We start from the raw sequence: 18,781 nt of genomic DNA on the forward strand, positions 1-18,781 counted from the left end.
AAAGACGTCCTTACGTCAAAATCGTAAGGATGTTCGGGAAACCCGTACTAATGGTTTCCCAACCTCAATTTGACCCCCCCACCCCCTTCTCAGCTCGGTTTTAAAATTGAGCCCCGTGTCTGTTCTAACACTTTGCTAGAGCAATCCAAACCTAATTGCACTGTCCTGCTCTCCCTCCATAGCTCTGTACTTTCCTCTGCTAAAAATATTAATGTCCTTTTGGTCTTAAAGAATTCAATTAAATTTGGCAGACATTACTTGCCTTTTTCAAATCCATGCTGGCTGCCCTTAATGTTAATTAAGTTTTTTTTCATGCCTTTCTAAGTAAGAATTATTCTTATCTAGTATTATGGTTTCTAGAATCTTATCCACTGCCAACATAAGCTATAGTTACTTGCTTTATCTCTTTCTTCCTTCTTGAACATTGGCATCCCTGCAGTCCCCTAGCACAACTTCCATATCCACGGATGCTTGAAGATTCTTATGTTCCTTATTATTGTCAGAGCATCTGCTGTTCGCTGTGACTTCCTTCAGGATGAATGCCATCAGAATCTGGTGCCTTTTCCACTTTTAATTCCACAGGGATTTGTTGTTCCATACCTCCCATTTAGAATATTTATTAATGATATTGAACAGAGTATCTTGTAATAGTATCAAATTTACTGATGACAGGTTTGTGGGCAGGTAATGAATGGAAAGGATACTGTCTCAGAGAAACTTGGAGCTAATGCAGATGGGCACAGATGTGGCAGATAGATTTTAAAGTGAATAAGTGTAAGCTAATGCATTTAGGAACAAGTAAGAATATGGAATATAAAATGGTCCTTTTTTAGTAATCCAGTGAAAATTGAACCAGGCAAGTCTCACCCTACTGGAATACAAGTACCTCTGCTTACAGGGAAACACCAATAGAAGTACCAGAGAGAACTAGCCTACCCAAACCAACTTTAACAAAAGATAACTAATAAAGTAAAAATGTTCAGGGGGTGCCCGATCAGTCAGGTTATAGTGATATTGGACCAAAAATCTTCAGCCCTTCTGCTGCACTCACGCTGTGTTAGAAATTTAGGCCAGGATCCAGATGCAGAGGGAATTCCCAATCGGCCTTGTAAGGGAGTGGAGCCTTTGCCTACTTGTCCCTTACAGGGCCTTCGGCATAAGATGGAGCAGGGCCTAGAGGAGAGGACTCCCAACATCAGAAGTTTGTGCATCCTCGTCCTATGAAACATAGATTGGGCACCCAGATAAAAGAGGTGTACCCACCTCAGAGATAGTGGTGCGTAGATCTCTGAAGATTTTTTCAAAAATAGGATTATTTCAGTCCCCTTAAATAAGCTGCCAAAAATTTATTTCCGTGGGGTATTCGCCTGGCATCCGCTCCCCCAAAGCAGACTGACCTAGGCCAGAATTCTCAGCCTCCTTGAACAGGCGGGATGTTATGTGACCCTAGTGGTGAGGGAACCCACCTGGGTGTAAAATAAAACACCTCTCCATAGCCCTGTGAATTTTGGCAGGATCAGTCCCGAGTGGACACACTCCTAGACATACACTAGGATGTGCCCCCATGGATTTTTGGGCCCATTATCAATACTGCTTGATACTTTTCTCTGGGAACAATGGGGAAAGAAATTAGTATACCTTAAAGTAAGGGATCAACAGATAGTGCTGGAGGGATACCCATGAAAGAATAATTATACCTGGACTCCGGATAGAGTCAGCAGTGGATGGGCTGTATGGTCTTTTCTCGCTCTCGGTTTTCTTTTGCACTTGGAGCAGACATCAGCATTCCAGCCTCTGTTTTTGACAGTGGCGGAGAATGAGGCAAAAGCAGCCGGTGAGGCTTACTGCCGCTTCACCGCTCTGACCTCAATTTCCCCCCTCCCACTCCCACCAGGACCACCACTGACAATTTCTTCCCTGGCCCCCGCATGCAAATTTCGGTGGAGTTCGTGGGGGCCCAGCTGCCTCCCATTTCCCCAATTATCTGCCGCTTCCCAGGGCCACTATGTGGAAGGTAGCGGTAGTTGCAGGGCAGCGACGGTGGAGGCCCCAAGGTCAGGGAATGAAGAGAGACAGGCTAGTAGACTCCTCCTCTCCCTCCGGATAGGCTCCCGCTTACTTACCTGTGCAAACCTTGGTCTCTACTGAGACCTACAAGGATGAAGTTCCCTTCATCCTCGGGGCTCTTCTGTCCCTTTAAATGCCTGGCCATCTCTTCTGCTGCCACAGGGGAAGTCCCACTGCAGCATCATCAGAATTCTGCAGCTAGGCACTGGCGGCCTCCCTTTTAGGAACATAGGAACAGGAGTCAGCCATTCAGCCCCTCAAGCCTGTTCTGCCATTCATTTAGATCATGGCTGATCTGTGTCTCAACTCCATTTACCTGCCTTAGCTCCATATCCTTTGATACCCTTACCTAACAAAAATCTATCAACCTCTTGGCAGCGGGATTCCCGCCAGACACGCACTATGGATATTCGATGATACTCGATCTAGGGAAATTGGTCAGGTTGAGGCAGAGTTGGAATGATAGACGATGGTCATGCCCCCTCCTACTACTCTGCTCTAAAGAGGAATATCCAGCCCATCGTATGTTTCCAGATTTATCTGTTTTTGTTTCAGATTTCCAGCTTTAGCAGTTGTTTGCTTTTTCCACGCCTTCTCTGGTCTTCTATTTCCAATTTCACTCTTATCAGTCAAGAGGTGCTAGGCACAGATAAGGAGCAGTTAGAGTGTGGTGTGCAGTTTTGGGCACCCCACTGTAGAAAGAACATTAAAACCATACAGAGCATATTGTGTAGTTTCACCAGGATCTTGTCAGGGATGAGAAGCTACAGTTATGAGGAGAGATTTGAGATACTAGGACAGTGACAAGGGGGTCATCAGTTTAAAAGAGAGTGAAGAGAGAGGTTCGGAGAAATTTCTTCATGTGGAAAGTTGTTAGAGCTTAGAATCCTTTGCCACAAGAAATAGTTACGGCAGACACCACTGCATGTTTTAAAGGAAGAGTAGATAAACATTTGCAGCAGAGGAAGGTCCATGGCTAAAGGAAGAGAGCAGGACCGTGGGATTAGTTTTGGATTGCTCCAGCAAAGAGCTGGTTCAGACATGATGGGCCAAATGGCTTCCTTCTATATTGTAAATCTCTGTGGTTCTATGTAAAAGATAGAATCAAATTTCTGCTTTTAATTTGTTGCACTTTTGTAAGTGGTGACTGAGTAGTTCTTTTATATATAAGGTTGCATAAACTTATTTGGCTATTCAGTCTAATTCAAAAGTGTGTGGAATGACTGATATTAATTATCCTCAGAAGTGAAGTGATCGTGTAGCATAAATCCAAAGTCATTACATAGGTATTTTGTTCACCTAGGACAAGCTTTCTCAGGTCACTTTGCACACTTCAGACCAAAGGGTGCTTGCCTGTGGGAGATGACTTTTGCATCAGGTGTGAGAAAAGCAGTTGGTGAGAGGTTGAAATATAACCCTACCGATAAAAAAACCTTACAGAAATATTCTCAACTATGTCACAACACAATGGATAGAGTTGTCAGAAAATTACAAATCATTGAAAATATGGCCATAAGCTCCTTTGTATAAATTTCTACAAATAGTTAATGGAGTGGGTGGCTTTTGAAATTAACCACAGTATAAGTCTGCGTGCATACACTATAATTGAAAGAAAGCAACCCACAGCATCCTGTCAGCAGCTGATTCCTTCCTGTGTTGTATATATTGGTGGTACTATCTGGTTATTTCCAAATCTTGGTCAGACATTTAAAGTTGTGCATCAATTTATTTGCAGAATGTGTTGAAAATAAGCACTCCTAAAGCTGTACTAAATGCTAACACTGCTCAGAATAAATGCACCTGCTTCAATACTGATACTGTGGGTAGCTCACAAATGCAATAGTCTTTTCTATCACTAAAAGATAACGGCCCTGACAATATGAGGTCGACAATCATAACCACCGAGATCACCTCCACCGGTGCCGAACAGCACTGACCCTGTTAGAGGTCGTGAGATCAGCAGGAAGACATCTAAATTGCAGTGGGCTGGCTGGGGGCCAGTGTCACTACGGGCACTGCTCCAGTGCCCGCCAGCTGTATGCACCTGGACGGTTTGGTGCCTGCCCTAACATTGAGAGGGTGGGTGGGTTGCCCAAGATCGCACCGACCCGAGAATCTTGTGATCTAATGTCATGTGATCCAACATCACATGGTCAGATGTCACATGATAAACCCTCCAGGAATACCTCCAACCAGGATTGGCAACAGTACATCAATAATTGTAAAAGTTGAATCTAGAGAATACCTCATTGCACTAATATTCTTATCTTAAGGAAGCTTGTTTGTAATAATGTTTGGTAAAATTGAACTAAAGGCACAGGCATAGGGCCTAATGTTTTTATTTTATGAGTCCTTATAATATCCTTGTGGGCGCTGGCTTTAATGATTCAAACAGTGCAAAGGAATGGAACTAATATCCATTGGTTTTCTCAGGGAGGTACAGCTTCAGCTGTTTGAATTCAGTTCCCATATAATCCCACTGGTGTAATCATCAGGACTCACTGATTTAACAAAAGATAAAAGAAATGCTCAACAATGACTGAATAAAGTCAAAAGAATGTCAAAGTTCATCTTCATTCATTTTAATGGGTTGATTGAGAGGGTGGGTGGTTGTCCAGCCCCCTAATCCCCTCCTCCCACCACCCGAGAATCTTGTGATCAGGCATCACATGGTCAAACATCACGTGATCAACCCCTCAGGAATAGAATCATAGAAAGGTTACAGCACAGAAGGAAGCCATTCAGCCCATTGAGTCCGCGCCGGCTCTATGCAAGAGCAATCCAACTAGTCCCACTCCCCCGCCCAGATTGAATCTGCCTCTACCACCGCCTCAGGCAGTGCATTCCAGATCCTAACCACACAATGTGTAAAAAAGTTTTTCCTCATGTCATTTTTGGTTCTTTTGCCAATCACCCTAAATCTAAGCCTTCTGGTTCTTGACCCTTCCGCCAATGGGAATAGTTTCTCTCTGTCTACTCTGTCCAGACACCGCACGATTTTGAACACCTCTATCAAATCTCCTCGCAACCTTCCCTCTTCCAAGGAGAACAACCCCAGCTTCTCCAGTCTATCTACGTAACTAAAGTCCCTCATCCCGAGTATCATTCTAGTAAATCTCTTCTGCACCCTCTCTAAGGCCATCACATCTTTCCTAAAATGCAGTGTCCAGAACTGGACACAATACTCCAGTTGTGGCTGAACTAGTGTTTTATAAAGGTTCATCATGACTTCCTTACTTTTATACTCTATGCCTCTATTTATAAAGCCCACAATCCTGTATGATTTTTTAACCGCTTTTTTAACCACTTTCTCAACCTGCCCTGCCACCTTCAATGATTTGTGTACATATGCCCCCAGATCTCTCTGTTCCTGTGCCCCTTTTAGAATTGTGCCCTCTAGTTTATATTGCCTCTCCTCGTTCTTCCTACGGAAATGTATCACTTCGCATTTTTCTGCATTAAATTTCATCTGCCACGTATCCGCCCATGCCACCAGCCTGTCTGTATCCTCTTGAAGTCTATCACTATCCTCCTCACTGTTCACTCCACTTCTAAGTTTTGTGTCATCTAGAAATTTTGAAATTGTGCCCTGTACACCCAAGTCCAAGTCATTAATATATATCAAGAAAAGCAGTGGTCCCAACACCAATCCCTGGGGAACACCACTGTCCACCTTCCTCCAGTCCGAAAAACAATCATTCACCACTACTCTCTGTTTCCTGACTCTTAGCCAATTCTGTATCCATGTTGCTACTGCCCCTTTTATTCCATGGGTTGCAATCTTGATGACAAGCCTACCATGCAGCACTTCGTCAAATGCCTTTTTAAAGTCCATATACACCACATCATCTGCATTGCCCTCATCTACCCTCTCTGTTACCTCATCAAAAAACTCTATCAGGTTAGTTAAACATGGTTTGCCTTTAACAAATCCATGCTGGATTTACCTAATCAATTCACACTCGTCCAAGTGACTGTTGATTCTGTCCCGTATTATTGTTTCTAAAAGTTTCCCCATCACTGAGGTTAAACTGACTGGCCTGTAATTGCTGGGTTTATCCTTACACTTTTTTTTGAACAAGGAGTAAAATTTCCAATTCTCCAGTCCTCTGGCATCACCCCCATATCTAAGGATGTTTGGAAGATTATGGCCAGTACCTCTGCAATTTCCACCCTTATTTCCCTCAGCAACCTAGGATGCATCCCATCTGGACCGAGTAACTTATCTACTTTAAGTACAGCCAGCCTTTCTAGTAGTTCTTCTTTATCAATTTTTAGCCCATCCAATATCTCAACTATATCTTCCTTTACTCCAAAAGGTCGTGATGGTCAGCTTCTTTAAATAAATTAACAAAGATGTGCTATTGTGCAAAGTGCACATTTAACAGTTTTGAACTTTTTGTGATTTGCAGGCTCACACTTTGGTGAAAATAAATTTGAGGTTTAAGGGATAAATGTAAAGAAATATCAGATCAGAAATTCCTTGGGTCATGGTTCCATTGGTTACACGACAATTGTACCCGACAAATCCTTATAGCTCTGGCCCCACCAAAGTTTGCAGGATCAGCAGGAGAGCACCTCATTTGCATTGGACAGGCAGGTGCAAGATGCACCGCTTCACCCATCTGCCCATGACTGCCAGGAACGTCAGCATTGCTCATCCATTGGAGGGGGTTGCTCAGGCCCCCCGACCCCAGCTACTGTCTCTTGGCCATCACTGCATTGCCAGCTTCTGACTGAGGATCAGGAGTGGGAACTCCCATCTAAAATTTTACAGTAGCCTAGTGGTTATGGAAGTGGCCTTGCAACCCAGAAGTTGTGAGTCCAGATCCCACCCTGACAAGTTGTGAAATTGAATTCAACAAACCTGGCAATTTGTGGGCTAGAACCAGAAAATGACTACGACAGCTGCTGGATTGTCATAAAAACCCAATTGGTTCACTAATATCCTTCAAGGAAGGGAACCTACCATGCCAATGGCCTGGCCTATATGTGACCACAGCCCCATAATATTTGGTTGATTCCTAATGCCCTCAAGGCAACTAGGAAAGGACATAAATGCTGTCTTGCCAGTGCCATCCATATCCCAAGAACAAATTTAAAAATCTCAAAAGTTCAGAGTGCTGGCGAGATTAAGCAGATAAAATGGCACCTCACCATTATTATTGCAGAAGCTCTTGTTAAAACATTTTTTGCCTGATGTAACAGACCTTACGATCCATCAAGTTTCAGTATATAAGAATCGCTATTATATATTTTTAATAAAATTTGTTGTCTGATAATTTAATTGTCACTTCGCCCACTAGCCTAAGCATTCACCCCCTCCACCATTGGCATGCCATGACTGCAATGTGTACTATCTACAGGATGCACTGTAGCAACTCGCAAGGCTTCTTCAGCAGCACCTCCCAAATCCACGACCTCCATCACCCTGAAAGATAAGGGCAGCAATGCATGGGAACACCATCACCTCCAAGTTCCCCTCCAAGTCACACACCACTCTGACTTAGATATATATCACCATTCCTTCATCGTCGCTGGGTCAAAATCCTGGAACTCACTCCCTAACTGCATTGTGGGAGCACCTTCACCAAACAGACTACAGAGGCTCATGAAGAGCATCACCTTCTCAAGGGCACCTAGGGATGGGCAATAAATGCTGGCCTTGCCAGCGACGCCCACAGCAAAAGAATGAAAATAAATGTTTTTTATTACTGCTTGCTGAAAGGAAATTAGTCTTCATTTGGCTATGTCTGTGTGTTTGGGATTGGTGGAATTCTGCTTGCTCCCAGAGATTTTCTTGCTGTTCCGTTGTGCATTTCCCTGATTTGGCCAAAAGACACCTTCCCTTTAATCTTCTACAGGCCCTTAAGAACCTGCAGCTGCATCCGATTTTCTGCCTCTAACTTGGTGAGCTGTCTAGGGAAGCACAGTTCACGCTGGCAGCTCACCTAAAGCATGCAAAGGAGGGGCAACCCAGAAACTGGGATGGATCCCCCACCAATTCCTCTGAATTGCCATTGCTTTTGCATCTCTTTATACTGGGTGACGAACATCAACCCTTATATGTCTGGTTTGAGACCCTGTAAACAATGCTTTTCCATCTAGCAATCTGGATTACATGGGAAGGATGTCAAGACGTTGGGAGAGGGTGCAGAACAGATTTACTAGAATTATACCAGGGATGGGAGACTTCAGTTATGTGAACAGACGAGAGAAACTAGAATTGTTCTCCTTAGAACAGAGAAGGTTAAGGGTAGATTTAATAGAGGTATTCAAAATTTTGAAGTTTTGATGAGTAAATAAGGAGAAACTGTTTCCACTGGCAGGAGGGTCAGTAACCAGAAGACTCAGATTTAAGATAATTGGCAAAAGAACCAGAGGGGAGATGAAGAGAAATCTTTTTTATGCAGCAAGTTTTAATGATCTGGATTGCACTGCCTGAAAGGGTGGTGGAAGCAGATTTAATAGTAACTTTTAAAGTGGAATTGGATAAATGCTTGAAAAGGAAAAATTTGCAGAGCTATGGCGAAAGAACAGTGGAGTAGGACTAAGTCGATAACTCTTTCAAAGAGCCGGCACAGGCACGATGGGCTAAATGGCCTCCTGTGCTGTATGATTCAATGTTATGCAAACATCAGCCTGGATTCCTAATCCAATTAAATCAAATTTTATTTGACTAGTCTTTTTATTGAAATTACTTACATTGATGGATTCCTTTTGTCTCTGGATTGTCACTGCAGGAAGTAATTCAAAATGGTTCTGTTTTGACTATTTGGGAAGAATATCTATTTTATCTTCCTTTTTGGTAGCTCGGACATCAAAGCTAAGTGAGAATTTTCCCAAATTGGTGTCCCATGTTCTTCAATTTTCCGTTTTGATGCATGTTCAAAATATACTGAAAAACTTGTAAGTTTGAAACTTTTGTTGTTTGGAACAAATTATGTTCGTTATGTTGATCTGCTGATTCATTTTTGCTTCTGTATAACCTTAATTTCTAATGAATGTAAATTATTAATTATACCTGAGCTATATAGCCTGCAAGTGTGCTGTTTGGAGAGATCTAGACCATGTGCCATGTAGGCACGTTATTCCAATCTCCTGCTATAACTCAGCGAGAGACCGATGGAACCTCCAGAGAAATGCTGTAAATAGCTGTTTTTTTAAACATTTATATTGTTTCTCAGAGATTCCAATGATCTCCTGTCGAAGTGGGAAATCAGGAGAACCCCGTGGAATTTCAGAGCCATTATTTCTGGTGCAAATGCTAAAGGTAGAAGGATTCATTGTTAACCTTTTGGAAATACATCTTGGATATTTAGTGTACAAGGTCAAGTTTCAGTTCATAGGAAGCATAGACTCGCCAATGAAAGTAACTTTTGTGGAAAGCACAAATGAAGGACATTGGGATGGAACTCAAATTGTAACACTTGATCCTCACAGAAACTCCATTCTCTCGTCAGTAAAAGAGCTAAAATGTCAATGGCATGAACCCTGTTACTTTGCTTCTTAGCAGGGCGAACAGCTTGAGCATGCCTGGCATGCAATTGGCTTAGCCGTCCATCGCGAGATCCAGCTTGACCACATCGAGCTGTACCAGGCCTCATTCTTCTCTGCGAAAACTGCCCACTACTCTAGGATTATCCTGGAAAGCAAAGCTAACTCCAGGCTCCTTTTTTAAAAGCCCTTTCTGCTGACTTCTAACACCAAATGCTAGAAACTCATCAATTTTTTCATCAGCAAGATAGAGACCATCATTCAGCTGCTTCTGCTGCTTCTCCCCTTCCTTTTGCCCACTAAGCAAATCCCCCACCCACCTCCTGTTCCTCTTGCCCTACCCTAAACCCCTGTCCCTCCAGTTTTCCCCCATTCCCCTGCCCTCCCTAAGCTCATTTCATCCATGAGACCTGCTCCCTTGACCCCATAACGTTAAACTCCTGACCATGGACAACATCCATTCCTGGTCCCCATGCCAACTGTAAACGGATCCTTCTTTACAAGCACTGTTCCCCTCCCTTTCAAAGCCACCATCATCAACCCCTCCCCAAAAAATCCACTCACAACTCCTCTGTCGTCGCTAACTACCATCCCATCTCCAACCTCCCTGTTCTCCTCAAGGTCCTTGAATGTGTTGAAGCCACCCAGATCTGTGCCTATGACTTCTGCAACCCTCTGTTTGAATTTCTCCAGTCAACCTTTTGCCCCTCCCACAGCTCCAAAACAGCTCTAACCAAAGTCATGAAGGACATTCTCTGTGACTGTGACCATGGTGCATTATCCTTCCACTCTGCAGCCTCCAACAACAACATCCTCCGATGCCGCTCCTCCATTGAAGTCAATGGAAATGAAAATCGGAAGAGGTGTTTAAAGGGTAGTCGAGCTGATAGTGTAAAATGCACAATATCATCTAAAGTCAAAATAACCCACAATCAATCCAGTGCTCTCTTGGCCAGCTTTCTATCCTCCACCCTCCATAAACTTCAGCTCATCCAAAACTCTGCTGCCCATATCTAGTGCTACTCCTCCATCAACCCATGCTTGTTGACCTACATTGACTCCCGGACCATGATTTTAGCATGGCTGCAGGAACTCAACGAGTGGGTAATTGGTCGCATGGGAAACCCATAAAAAATTTTAGCATGTCAGTTTGAGATATTGCAACTGAATTGAAGGTTCTTAATTTTACTTACGGGTTTCACATCTCCAAGCTGCGCAGCCAGCGTACTGCTCACCCGCATGATGTGCTGTGAACTGGAGTATTTAAAGGGCCAGTGCAAAAATGGATTTTGAAGGAGAAAGGAGGAGCAATGAAAATGGAGCGGCACAGAGCCAAGGCAGCACCCCGGTCCAGCCACGCTTCCCTAGAGATTCTACTAGCTTGTGTGAGAAGCAGGAGGGAAGTCCTCTACCTGGCTGACAGGCGGAAGCAACCCGATTCTGCCACTAAGAAGTCATGGCTGGAGGTGGCAGAGGAGCTCAGCAGCTGGAGCTTGGTGTCCAGGTCCTGGGTTCAATGCAGGAAGCGGTTTAATGACCTAACCAGGTCAGGAAAAGTGAGTACATTTGGTGATTTACCCACATCCTGTGAAAAGAACTCCCCCATCTCCCCCCCACCCCGTCTCGCTCACTCTGTGTTGGCAAGGCTATTCCATCACATCGCTCCTCACACCCACTTAAGTTTCATCATCAACTTGCCTTCATTTTCTATGCACTTCCTTACCTCTCTATTTGTGCACCCACCACTCTCACTCACTCCAATCCTCATGCAATGTGATCAATCTGTCTGATAGTCACTCTCTGATGCATCTGCTTCATTGCCGGCCTCACCCAAAGCCACATATCCATCGGGTGACGACATCACCTTCACTCACTCACATTTGTTCTTTCTCCCCTGGTAGGAGAAGAGAGCGCAAAATGCACGAGAGAGGAGTAGGAGGGGACCCACCACATATCAGTCTACTCTCGATCATCAGCAAAGTGATGGAAGGTGTCGTCGACAGTGTTATCAAGCGGCACTTACTCACCAATAACCTGCTCACTGATGCTCAGTTTGGGTTCCGCCAGGACCTCTCTGCTCCTTCTAGGTGGTAGAGGTCGCTGTAATTACATTACAGCCTTAGTCCAAACATGAACAAAAGAGCTGAATTCCAGAGGTGAGGTGAGAGTGACTGCCCTTGACATCAAGGCAGCATTTGACCGAGTGTGGCACCAAGGAGCCCTAGTAAAATTGAAGTCAATGGGAATCGGGGAAAACTCTCCAGTGGCTGGAGTCATACCTAGCACAAAGCAAGATGGGAGTGGTTGTTGGAGGCCAATCATCTCAGCCCCAGGTTATTGCTGCAGGAGTTCCTCAGGGCAGTGTCCTAGGCCCAACCATCTTCAGCTGCTTCATCAATGACCTTCCCTCCATCATAAGGTCAGAAATGGGGATGTTCGCTGATGATTGCACAGTGTTCAGTTGCATTCGCAACCCCTCAGATAATGAAGCAGTCCGAGCCCGCATGCAGCAAGACCTGGACAACATCCAGGCTTGGGCTCATAAGTGGCAAGTAACATTTGCGCCAGAAAAGTGCCAGGCAATGACCATCTCCAACAAGAGAGAGTCTAACAACCTCCCCTTGACATTCAACGGCATTACCATCGCCGAATCCCCCACCATCATCATCCTGGAGGTCACCATTGACCAGAAACTTAATTGGACCAGCCATATAAATACTGTGGCCACACGAGCAGGCCAGAGGCTGGGTATTCTGCAGCGAGTGACCCACCTCCTGACTCCCCAAAGCCTTTCCACCATCTACAAGGCACAAGTCAGGAGTGTGATGGAATACTCTCCACTTGCCTGGATGAGTGCAGCTCCAACAACACTCAAGAAGCTCGACACCATCCAGGACAAAGCAGCCCACTTGATTGGCACCCCATCCACCACCCTAAACATTCACTCCCTTCACTACCGGCACACCGTGGCTGCAGCAGTGTGTACCATCCACAGGATGCACTGCAGCAACTCGCCAAAGCTTCTTCGACAGCACCTCCCAAACCCGCGACCTCTACCACCTAGAAGGACAAGAGCAGCAGGTACATGGGAACAACACCACCTGCACGTTCCCCTCCAAGTTACACACCATCCCAACTTGGAAATATATCGCCGTTCCTTCATCGTCGCTGGGTCAAAATCCTGGAACTCCCTTCCTAACAGCACTGTGGGAGAACCTTCACCACACGGACTGCAGCAGTTCAAGAAGGCGGCTCACCACCACCTTCTCAAGGGCAATTAGGGATGGGCAATAAATGCCGGCCTCACCAGCGACGCCCACATCCCATGAACAAATTTTAAAAAAGGTCCTGACAGAGGTGGAGGAGAAGGCGTTAGATCTGAGCTGCACAGTTGAATGCCTAGCCGTCGGAGATGTTGAGACTGGCAACCCACAAACGGCTGGTGTGGTGTCAGAACTTTAACATCCTTCACACACATCATGAATTAATGTTATCAATGAGTGACCTGTTGCACACGTCAAGATGCTGATCTGCGATGATTCTTAATATTGTTGTAAGCTCTCTTCCAGGGCCTTTAAGGAATCCTAAAGAGGCACACAACGTAGACGAGGGCGATTCCTCAGAGGAGTTCAGTGCCTCTGAGGGCGCATTGTCACATTCTGGTGAGCCATGCACCAGCGCAGATACTCACACCTCGGTGGGTCCTATTAGAGAGTTAGTTGGGTTGTCACCTGGTGAGTCACCACACACAAGTGAGCACGAGCAGACATTGGTGGCAGTGACAGCTGTGGAGGCTCGGTGTCGGGAGGCGCACTCCTCTCCAGGCTCTGCTCAGCTGGGCACAGATGCTGAATCCTGGGGGCCATCCTTGAAAAGGAGAATGATCAAGGTACAGATGCACCTTTGCAACCTACTGGAAAACATGCCATGCTCACTCTCCACAATAGCAGAGAGGATGGGAGAGTCCACTTCCAGCGTTAGTGGACTGGTGGCACAGGTAAGTATGGGAATGTCTGCGATGGAGAGAATGGCAGGCTCCATTGCACTTCAAGCACACTCACAAATGAGTCCATTCAGGGCCTGACAACGGCTGTGCGGACTCTAGATGCCAACAAGTCTGCCGCCTTAAACAGGCAGACAGATATTTTAGCCATGGCCTTAGAACGCGTCACAGATCTGCTCCAAGCTGTTGTCCAGCAGAGTGGTAGGAGTGATGTGGCCCTGGCCCAGAAGAGAGATGATAGTGAAAGGGGACATGGAAGTGGGGACTCCACTCAATGTGCTCCCACGTCTCACCTGTTGCCCCCTCCCCCACCCCCAAACCGGTACACGCAATGCTGCCTCCTCTCCAGATGGCCAAGTCTGCCCCTGCACAGGTTCAGGTGGAGCAGTCTTTGGCGGGGCCCTCAGGGGCTCCAGAATCTAGAGGGCTTAAGCCGAGAGCATCTCAGCAGTCAGTTCAAGGACCTGAGCAACCTGCCACTATCTCTGCTGAGGCCACAAGGGATGCACTAGAAGTAGTAGGAAGAGGGAGGCAAAGGTTTGGTGATTACCAAGAGTATGCACAAGGGTGTCTGACTAAATGTCATGTTTTTCATTTCTCTTTTTTTTATATTCACAGTAAATGTCATACTTGTCACCACCACTGCTGCGTCTTGCCCATTTTTGAATCTCTTTCATGAAAGCGCCCTTGCATGTCCCTCATCATGAATGGCGAGACTTGATGCCACCCATTGGGCGCGTTTACAATGGGTGTATTTGTGGTTATAGGACAGTTTTGTGCAACCTGGGGGGTGGGGGGGGGTGGTGGTTGGTGGTGGTCGTTCCAGGTGGTCTGAGTACTTGATTAACTTCACTTTGCAGATCTCCTTATGAGAATCTATTAATATGAGTCACTCCCTGGCATCATGAGCAACCAGGTGTGCCGCTGCTCTGGCGTTAGGTTGCCCATCGTCGTCCTCCTTGTCTTCTTCAATGTTGATGGCAGGTGCAGATGCTTCATGAGTGCATGGGACCTCATCTACTGGTAACCTTCTGTTGAGTGATGTTGTGCAGAACGCAATACACGACTATTATTCTACACACCCTCGCCAGTGAGTACTGAGGTGACACCCCAGCTCGATCCAGGCACCTGAAGCGCAACTTGAGCATTCCTATGGCTTGTTCAATGACAGACCTGGTGGTGATGTGACTGTCATCGTTCCGCTGCTGTGCCTCGCTGGTGGGGTTTCTCAGAGGTGTCCTGAGCCATGTCTGCAGGGGGTATCCCTAGTCTCCAAGGAGTCATCCCTTACGTCTGTTTTGTGCGTGGAAGAGGACCGTGATGTTGGACTCACGCAAAATGAAGGAATCATGGCTACGCAAAATGAAGGAATCATGGCTGTCAGGGAATTTGGCACACACCTGCAGAAACCTCTTCCGGTGGTCACAAACCAGCTGCGCATTGATGGAGTGATATCCCTTTCGGTTGATGATCACTCCTGGCTCATGCAGGTTCTTGCATTGCTACGTGTGTGCAATCAATTGCGTCCTGTACCTACCTATGGGAAGCCAGCCAGAGAGTGGAACCCACTGACCTCTCAGTCTGGCTGATGTCGTTGTTGGGGAAGTGGATGTCGTCGGATGCCATGGCAAACAAACCATCTGTGACCTGCCGTATACACTTATGCGCAGACAACTGAGAGATCCTGGTGATGTCACCAGTGGCACCCTGGAAGGATCCGAAGGCGAAGAAATTGAGGGCAGTGGTTACTTTAACTGCGAAAGGCAATGTGTGCCCACCAGGCCCAGCTGGGAGCAGCTCTGCATGAAGGAGCGTGCAGAAGTCTGCGACCATCTGGCGACTCAATCTGAGCCTTTGTAGGCACTGCTCCTCAGAAAGGTCCTGGAAGTTCTGCCTCTGTCTGTAGACCCTCTCAAGTGGGCACTGCCTCCTCCGACCTTGGCCCCTCCGTTGGTCCCCTCTCTGCTCTATTGCAGGTCCTTATGGCGCACCTTTGTCTTGTGGAGCTGCTGCTCCCAGAACTGCACGCCGTACCTGCCGCGAATGGTGATGTGCCTCCTCCTAAGATGTACTGCTGAATAAATCCATTGCGCCCCCACCCATCCCGATGGTGTCAGTTTGAGGGGATCCAAAAAATAGGTAAATATTTGTGAACACAAGAATTCTGAGCTTGAACAACGAAATCTCAGTCTAAACACAAAGAATTCCCAGCCAAAGTTTTGTCTGAGAGAACTGACTGCCCTGCTGCAAAAACTCACCTTTTCTTCACGTGTTAATCACTAGTTTAAAGGTCCAAATGGGTGCCAGCTGCAACTCGCCTCCATTTCCACGGTGTTTTTCAAAGGCCACGGGAGACACATTCAGAAACAGTTAAAATAGCTAGTGTAACTCAATACACAAAAATTTAACATCCTTAAGTAGTTTATATAACTCAATTGGCCCATTAACTATCGTAAGCCGGCAGGATTTCCGGGTTTCAAAAGCGCGCACGCACCCAGGTGCGTCTGGGTCAAACCCCGAAGTCAGCGGGTTGGAGCCGGGATGCGGTCCCGCTCCCAAAACCGACAATTTCACTGCCCACCCGCCCCCAACCCACCCGTTCTTCGAGGTTGAAATTTACCCCCCAGTCTTTCAAATTCTTGTCTTTAAATATTCCCATGGCCTTATTCTTCCCTATCATTGTAACTTCATCGGCCCTACAACCCTGCAAACTTTCCATTGCTCTGACTCCAGCCCCTTATGCATCACCTATGTTCCTATGTACCCCTTCCTTTTGCCCCACCATTGGTGCTCATACCTTCATCTGCCTAGGCCCTGCTCTCTCAAATTCCCCCTCAAAATCCCTCCACCTTTCCACTTAATGAAATATATTAAAAAGTCAGTGATGACAGTTTATGACCGGTCAAAGCTGTACACAACTAAAAATAAAATAAAAAGATTGTGAGATCAGATCAAAAATGATGAGAATGATTAGCAAAGCAAATAAAGTAAGTTTTATGAATTTGTGCTCCTGGTGCAGAACTTTGTCCAACAGGAATACATATTGGTAATTCCAGCATGGAGGTCAAGGGGTCCTGCAAGATTTTCCATCCATTAAAATATGTACTGGAACTTTCTAATATGTTCTTTCACTGTTTTTTCTCCTTTACTCACAGAGATTCCCCTTGTGCTGTACCTTTTCGCTTTGATATCACTGACATGGCTATGGGGAGGCCTGCACATGGCCTACAGACACTTCTGGATGTTAATCCTATTTGTTATCTTTAATATCCTGCAGGTAAGAGTGGTACACACATTTAGAACATCATTACCATCATATAGAAGGATAAGTATGAAAAATCATCAAAATGATGTGATTCTTAATATATTCCATTGTCATAGGAATGAAACATCTTTTTATTTATCTATTTCTAAACTGCATCAGCCACCTACTATGACTCTAAAGGCCTAGTAGCAGCTTCTCCACATCTCGTAGAATCTGAATCTGAATGGTTATAGCACGGAAGGAGGCCATTCAGCCTGTCGAGTCCGTGCCGGCTCTCTGCAAGAGCAATCCAACTGGTCCCACTCCCCCGCCCTTTCCCTGTAGCCCTGCAAATTTTTTCCCTTCAAGTACTTAACCCAATTCCCTTTTGAAAGCCACAATTAAATCTGCCTCCACCATCCCCTCAGGTAGTGCATTCTAGATCACAACCACTCGCTGTGTAAAAAAAGTTTTTTCTCACGTCGCCTTTGGTTCTTTTGCCAATCACCTTAAATCTATGTCCTCTGGTTCTCAATCCTTCTTCCAATGGCAATAGTTTGTCTCTATCTGCTCTGTCTAGACCCTCCATGATTTTGAACACTTTGATCAAATCTCCCCTCAACATTCTCTGCTCTAAGGAGAACAACCCCAGCTTCTCCAGTCTATCCACGTAACTGAAGTCCCTCATCCTTGGAATCATTCTAGTAAATCTTTTTCGTGCAAAACAGAACTGAACTAACATGAGAGTCTGTGCCACCTCAGATTCACCAGGAGTTCCTAATATCCTTCAATCAAATCCCATTAACACTGTCCCAGCTTTATTTTTAAACAAAGCAAACTTGCAAAATTAATTATGCAAACAAAAAGATTACAATTTGTCTTCTACAATTTTCCAGCTGAATTGAGTCTGACATTATGATATAGAAGTCTGGATTAACTCATTTTAAATCTGAATTCACTTCATTTCATTTTTGTCTTGTATAAGTTAGATTTTCTAAGATTTATAATCTAATTGAATAAATTTGGACAAAAAAAACACCCTGTTTACATTAATTCTGTTTTCAAAATTCTACTAGTAACTTTCCAATCCCCTGTGATTACTGTGATTGGAGTTGTGGACTGCACTGATTGCAACTAGATATGTGAGGCCACACAGAAGCTCTACAAAATGAGGGGTATCATCATCCTGATTTACATCAATCTGCCAAATATCACGATGCTCCGTAGAATCATAGAATGATACAGCACAGACGGAGGTCATTCAGCCCATCGTGCCTGTGCCGACTCTTTGAAAGAATTATCCAATTAGTCCCACTCCCCTGCTCTTTCCCCATGGCCCTGCAAAATTTCCACTTCAAGTATTTATCCAATTCCCTTTTGAAAGTTGCTATTGAATCTGCTTCCACCACCCTTTCAGGCAGTGAATTCAGATCACAACATCTCACTGCTTAAACATTTTTTCCTTATATCCCCTCTTTTATCAATCACCTTAAATCTGAGTCCTCTGGTTACTGACCCTTCTGCCACTGGAAACATTTTCTCCTTATTTACTCTGTCAAAACCGTTCATGATTTTGAATACCTCTACCAAATCTTGACTTAACCTTCCCTGCTCTGCTCTAAGGAGAACAACTCCAGCTTCTCCAGTCTCTCCACATAACCGAAGTCCCTCTTCCCTGGTACCATTGTAGTAAATCTCTTCTGCTCCCTCTCTATGGCCTTGACATCCTTCCTGAAGTGCGGGGCACAGAATTGAACACAATACTCCAGCTGAGGCCTAACCAATGTTTTATAAAGGTTTGGCATAACTTGAGATCCAGGAATAAGTGAGACTAACCAGGATCAAGGACAGGAATTGGTAAATGCAGCCAGCATATGCCACCTCCTGAGGCAGATTTTGTAAGGAACTCATATGACTAAATTCAAAGCACAAATTCTAACTTCAAAAAAAGTAATGATTATCTGTAATGA

The 18,781-nt window shown here is 45.2% G+C and overlaps 1 protein-coding gene across 1 annotated transcript in view; it reads left to right on the forward strand.

Moving 5' to 3' along the window:
• The window catches only part of adgrv1 (adhesion G protein-coupled receptor V1), a 507,287-nt gene that overhangs the window by 463,094 nt on the left and 25,412 nt on the right, over nucleotides 1–18,781 (forward strand). Inside the window, exon 86 of the mRNA XM_067982173.1 lies at nucleotides 16,723–16,844. Within this exon, the coding sequence (XP_067838274.1) occupies nucleotides 16,723–16,844 (122 nt within the window). The remainder of the gene's footprint in view (nucleotides 1–16,722; nucleotides 16,845–18,781) is intronic.

Source organism: Heptranchias perlo, chromosome 4, assembly GCF_035084215.1.
Source record: "Heptranchias perlo isolate sHepPer1 chromosome 4, sHepPer1.hap1, whole genome shotgun sequence".
Classification (NCBI taxonomy): Eukaryota; Metazoa; Chordata; class Chondrichthyes; order Hexanchiformes; family Hexanchidae; genus Heptranchias; species Heptranchias perlo.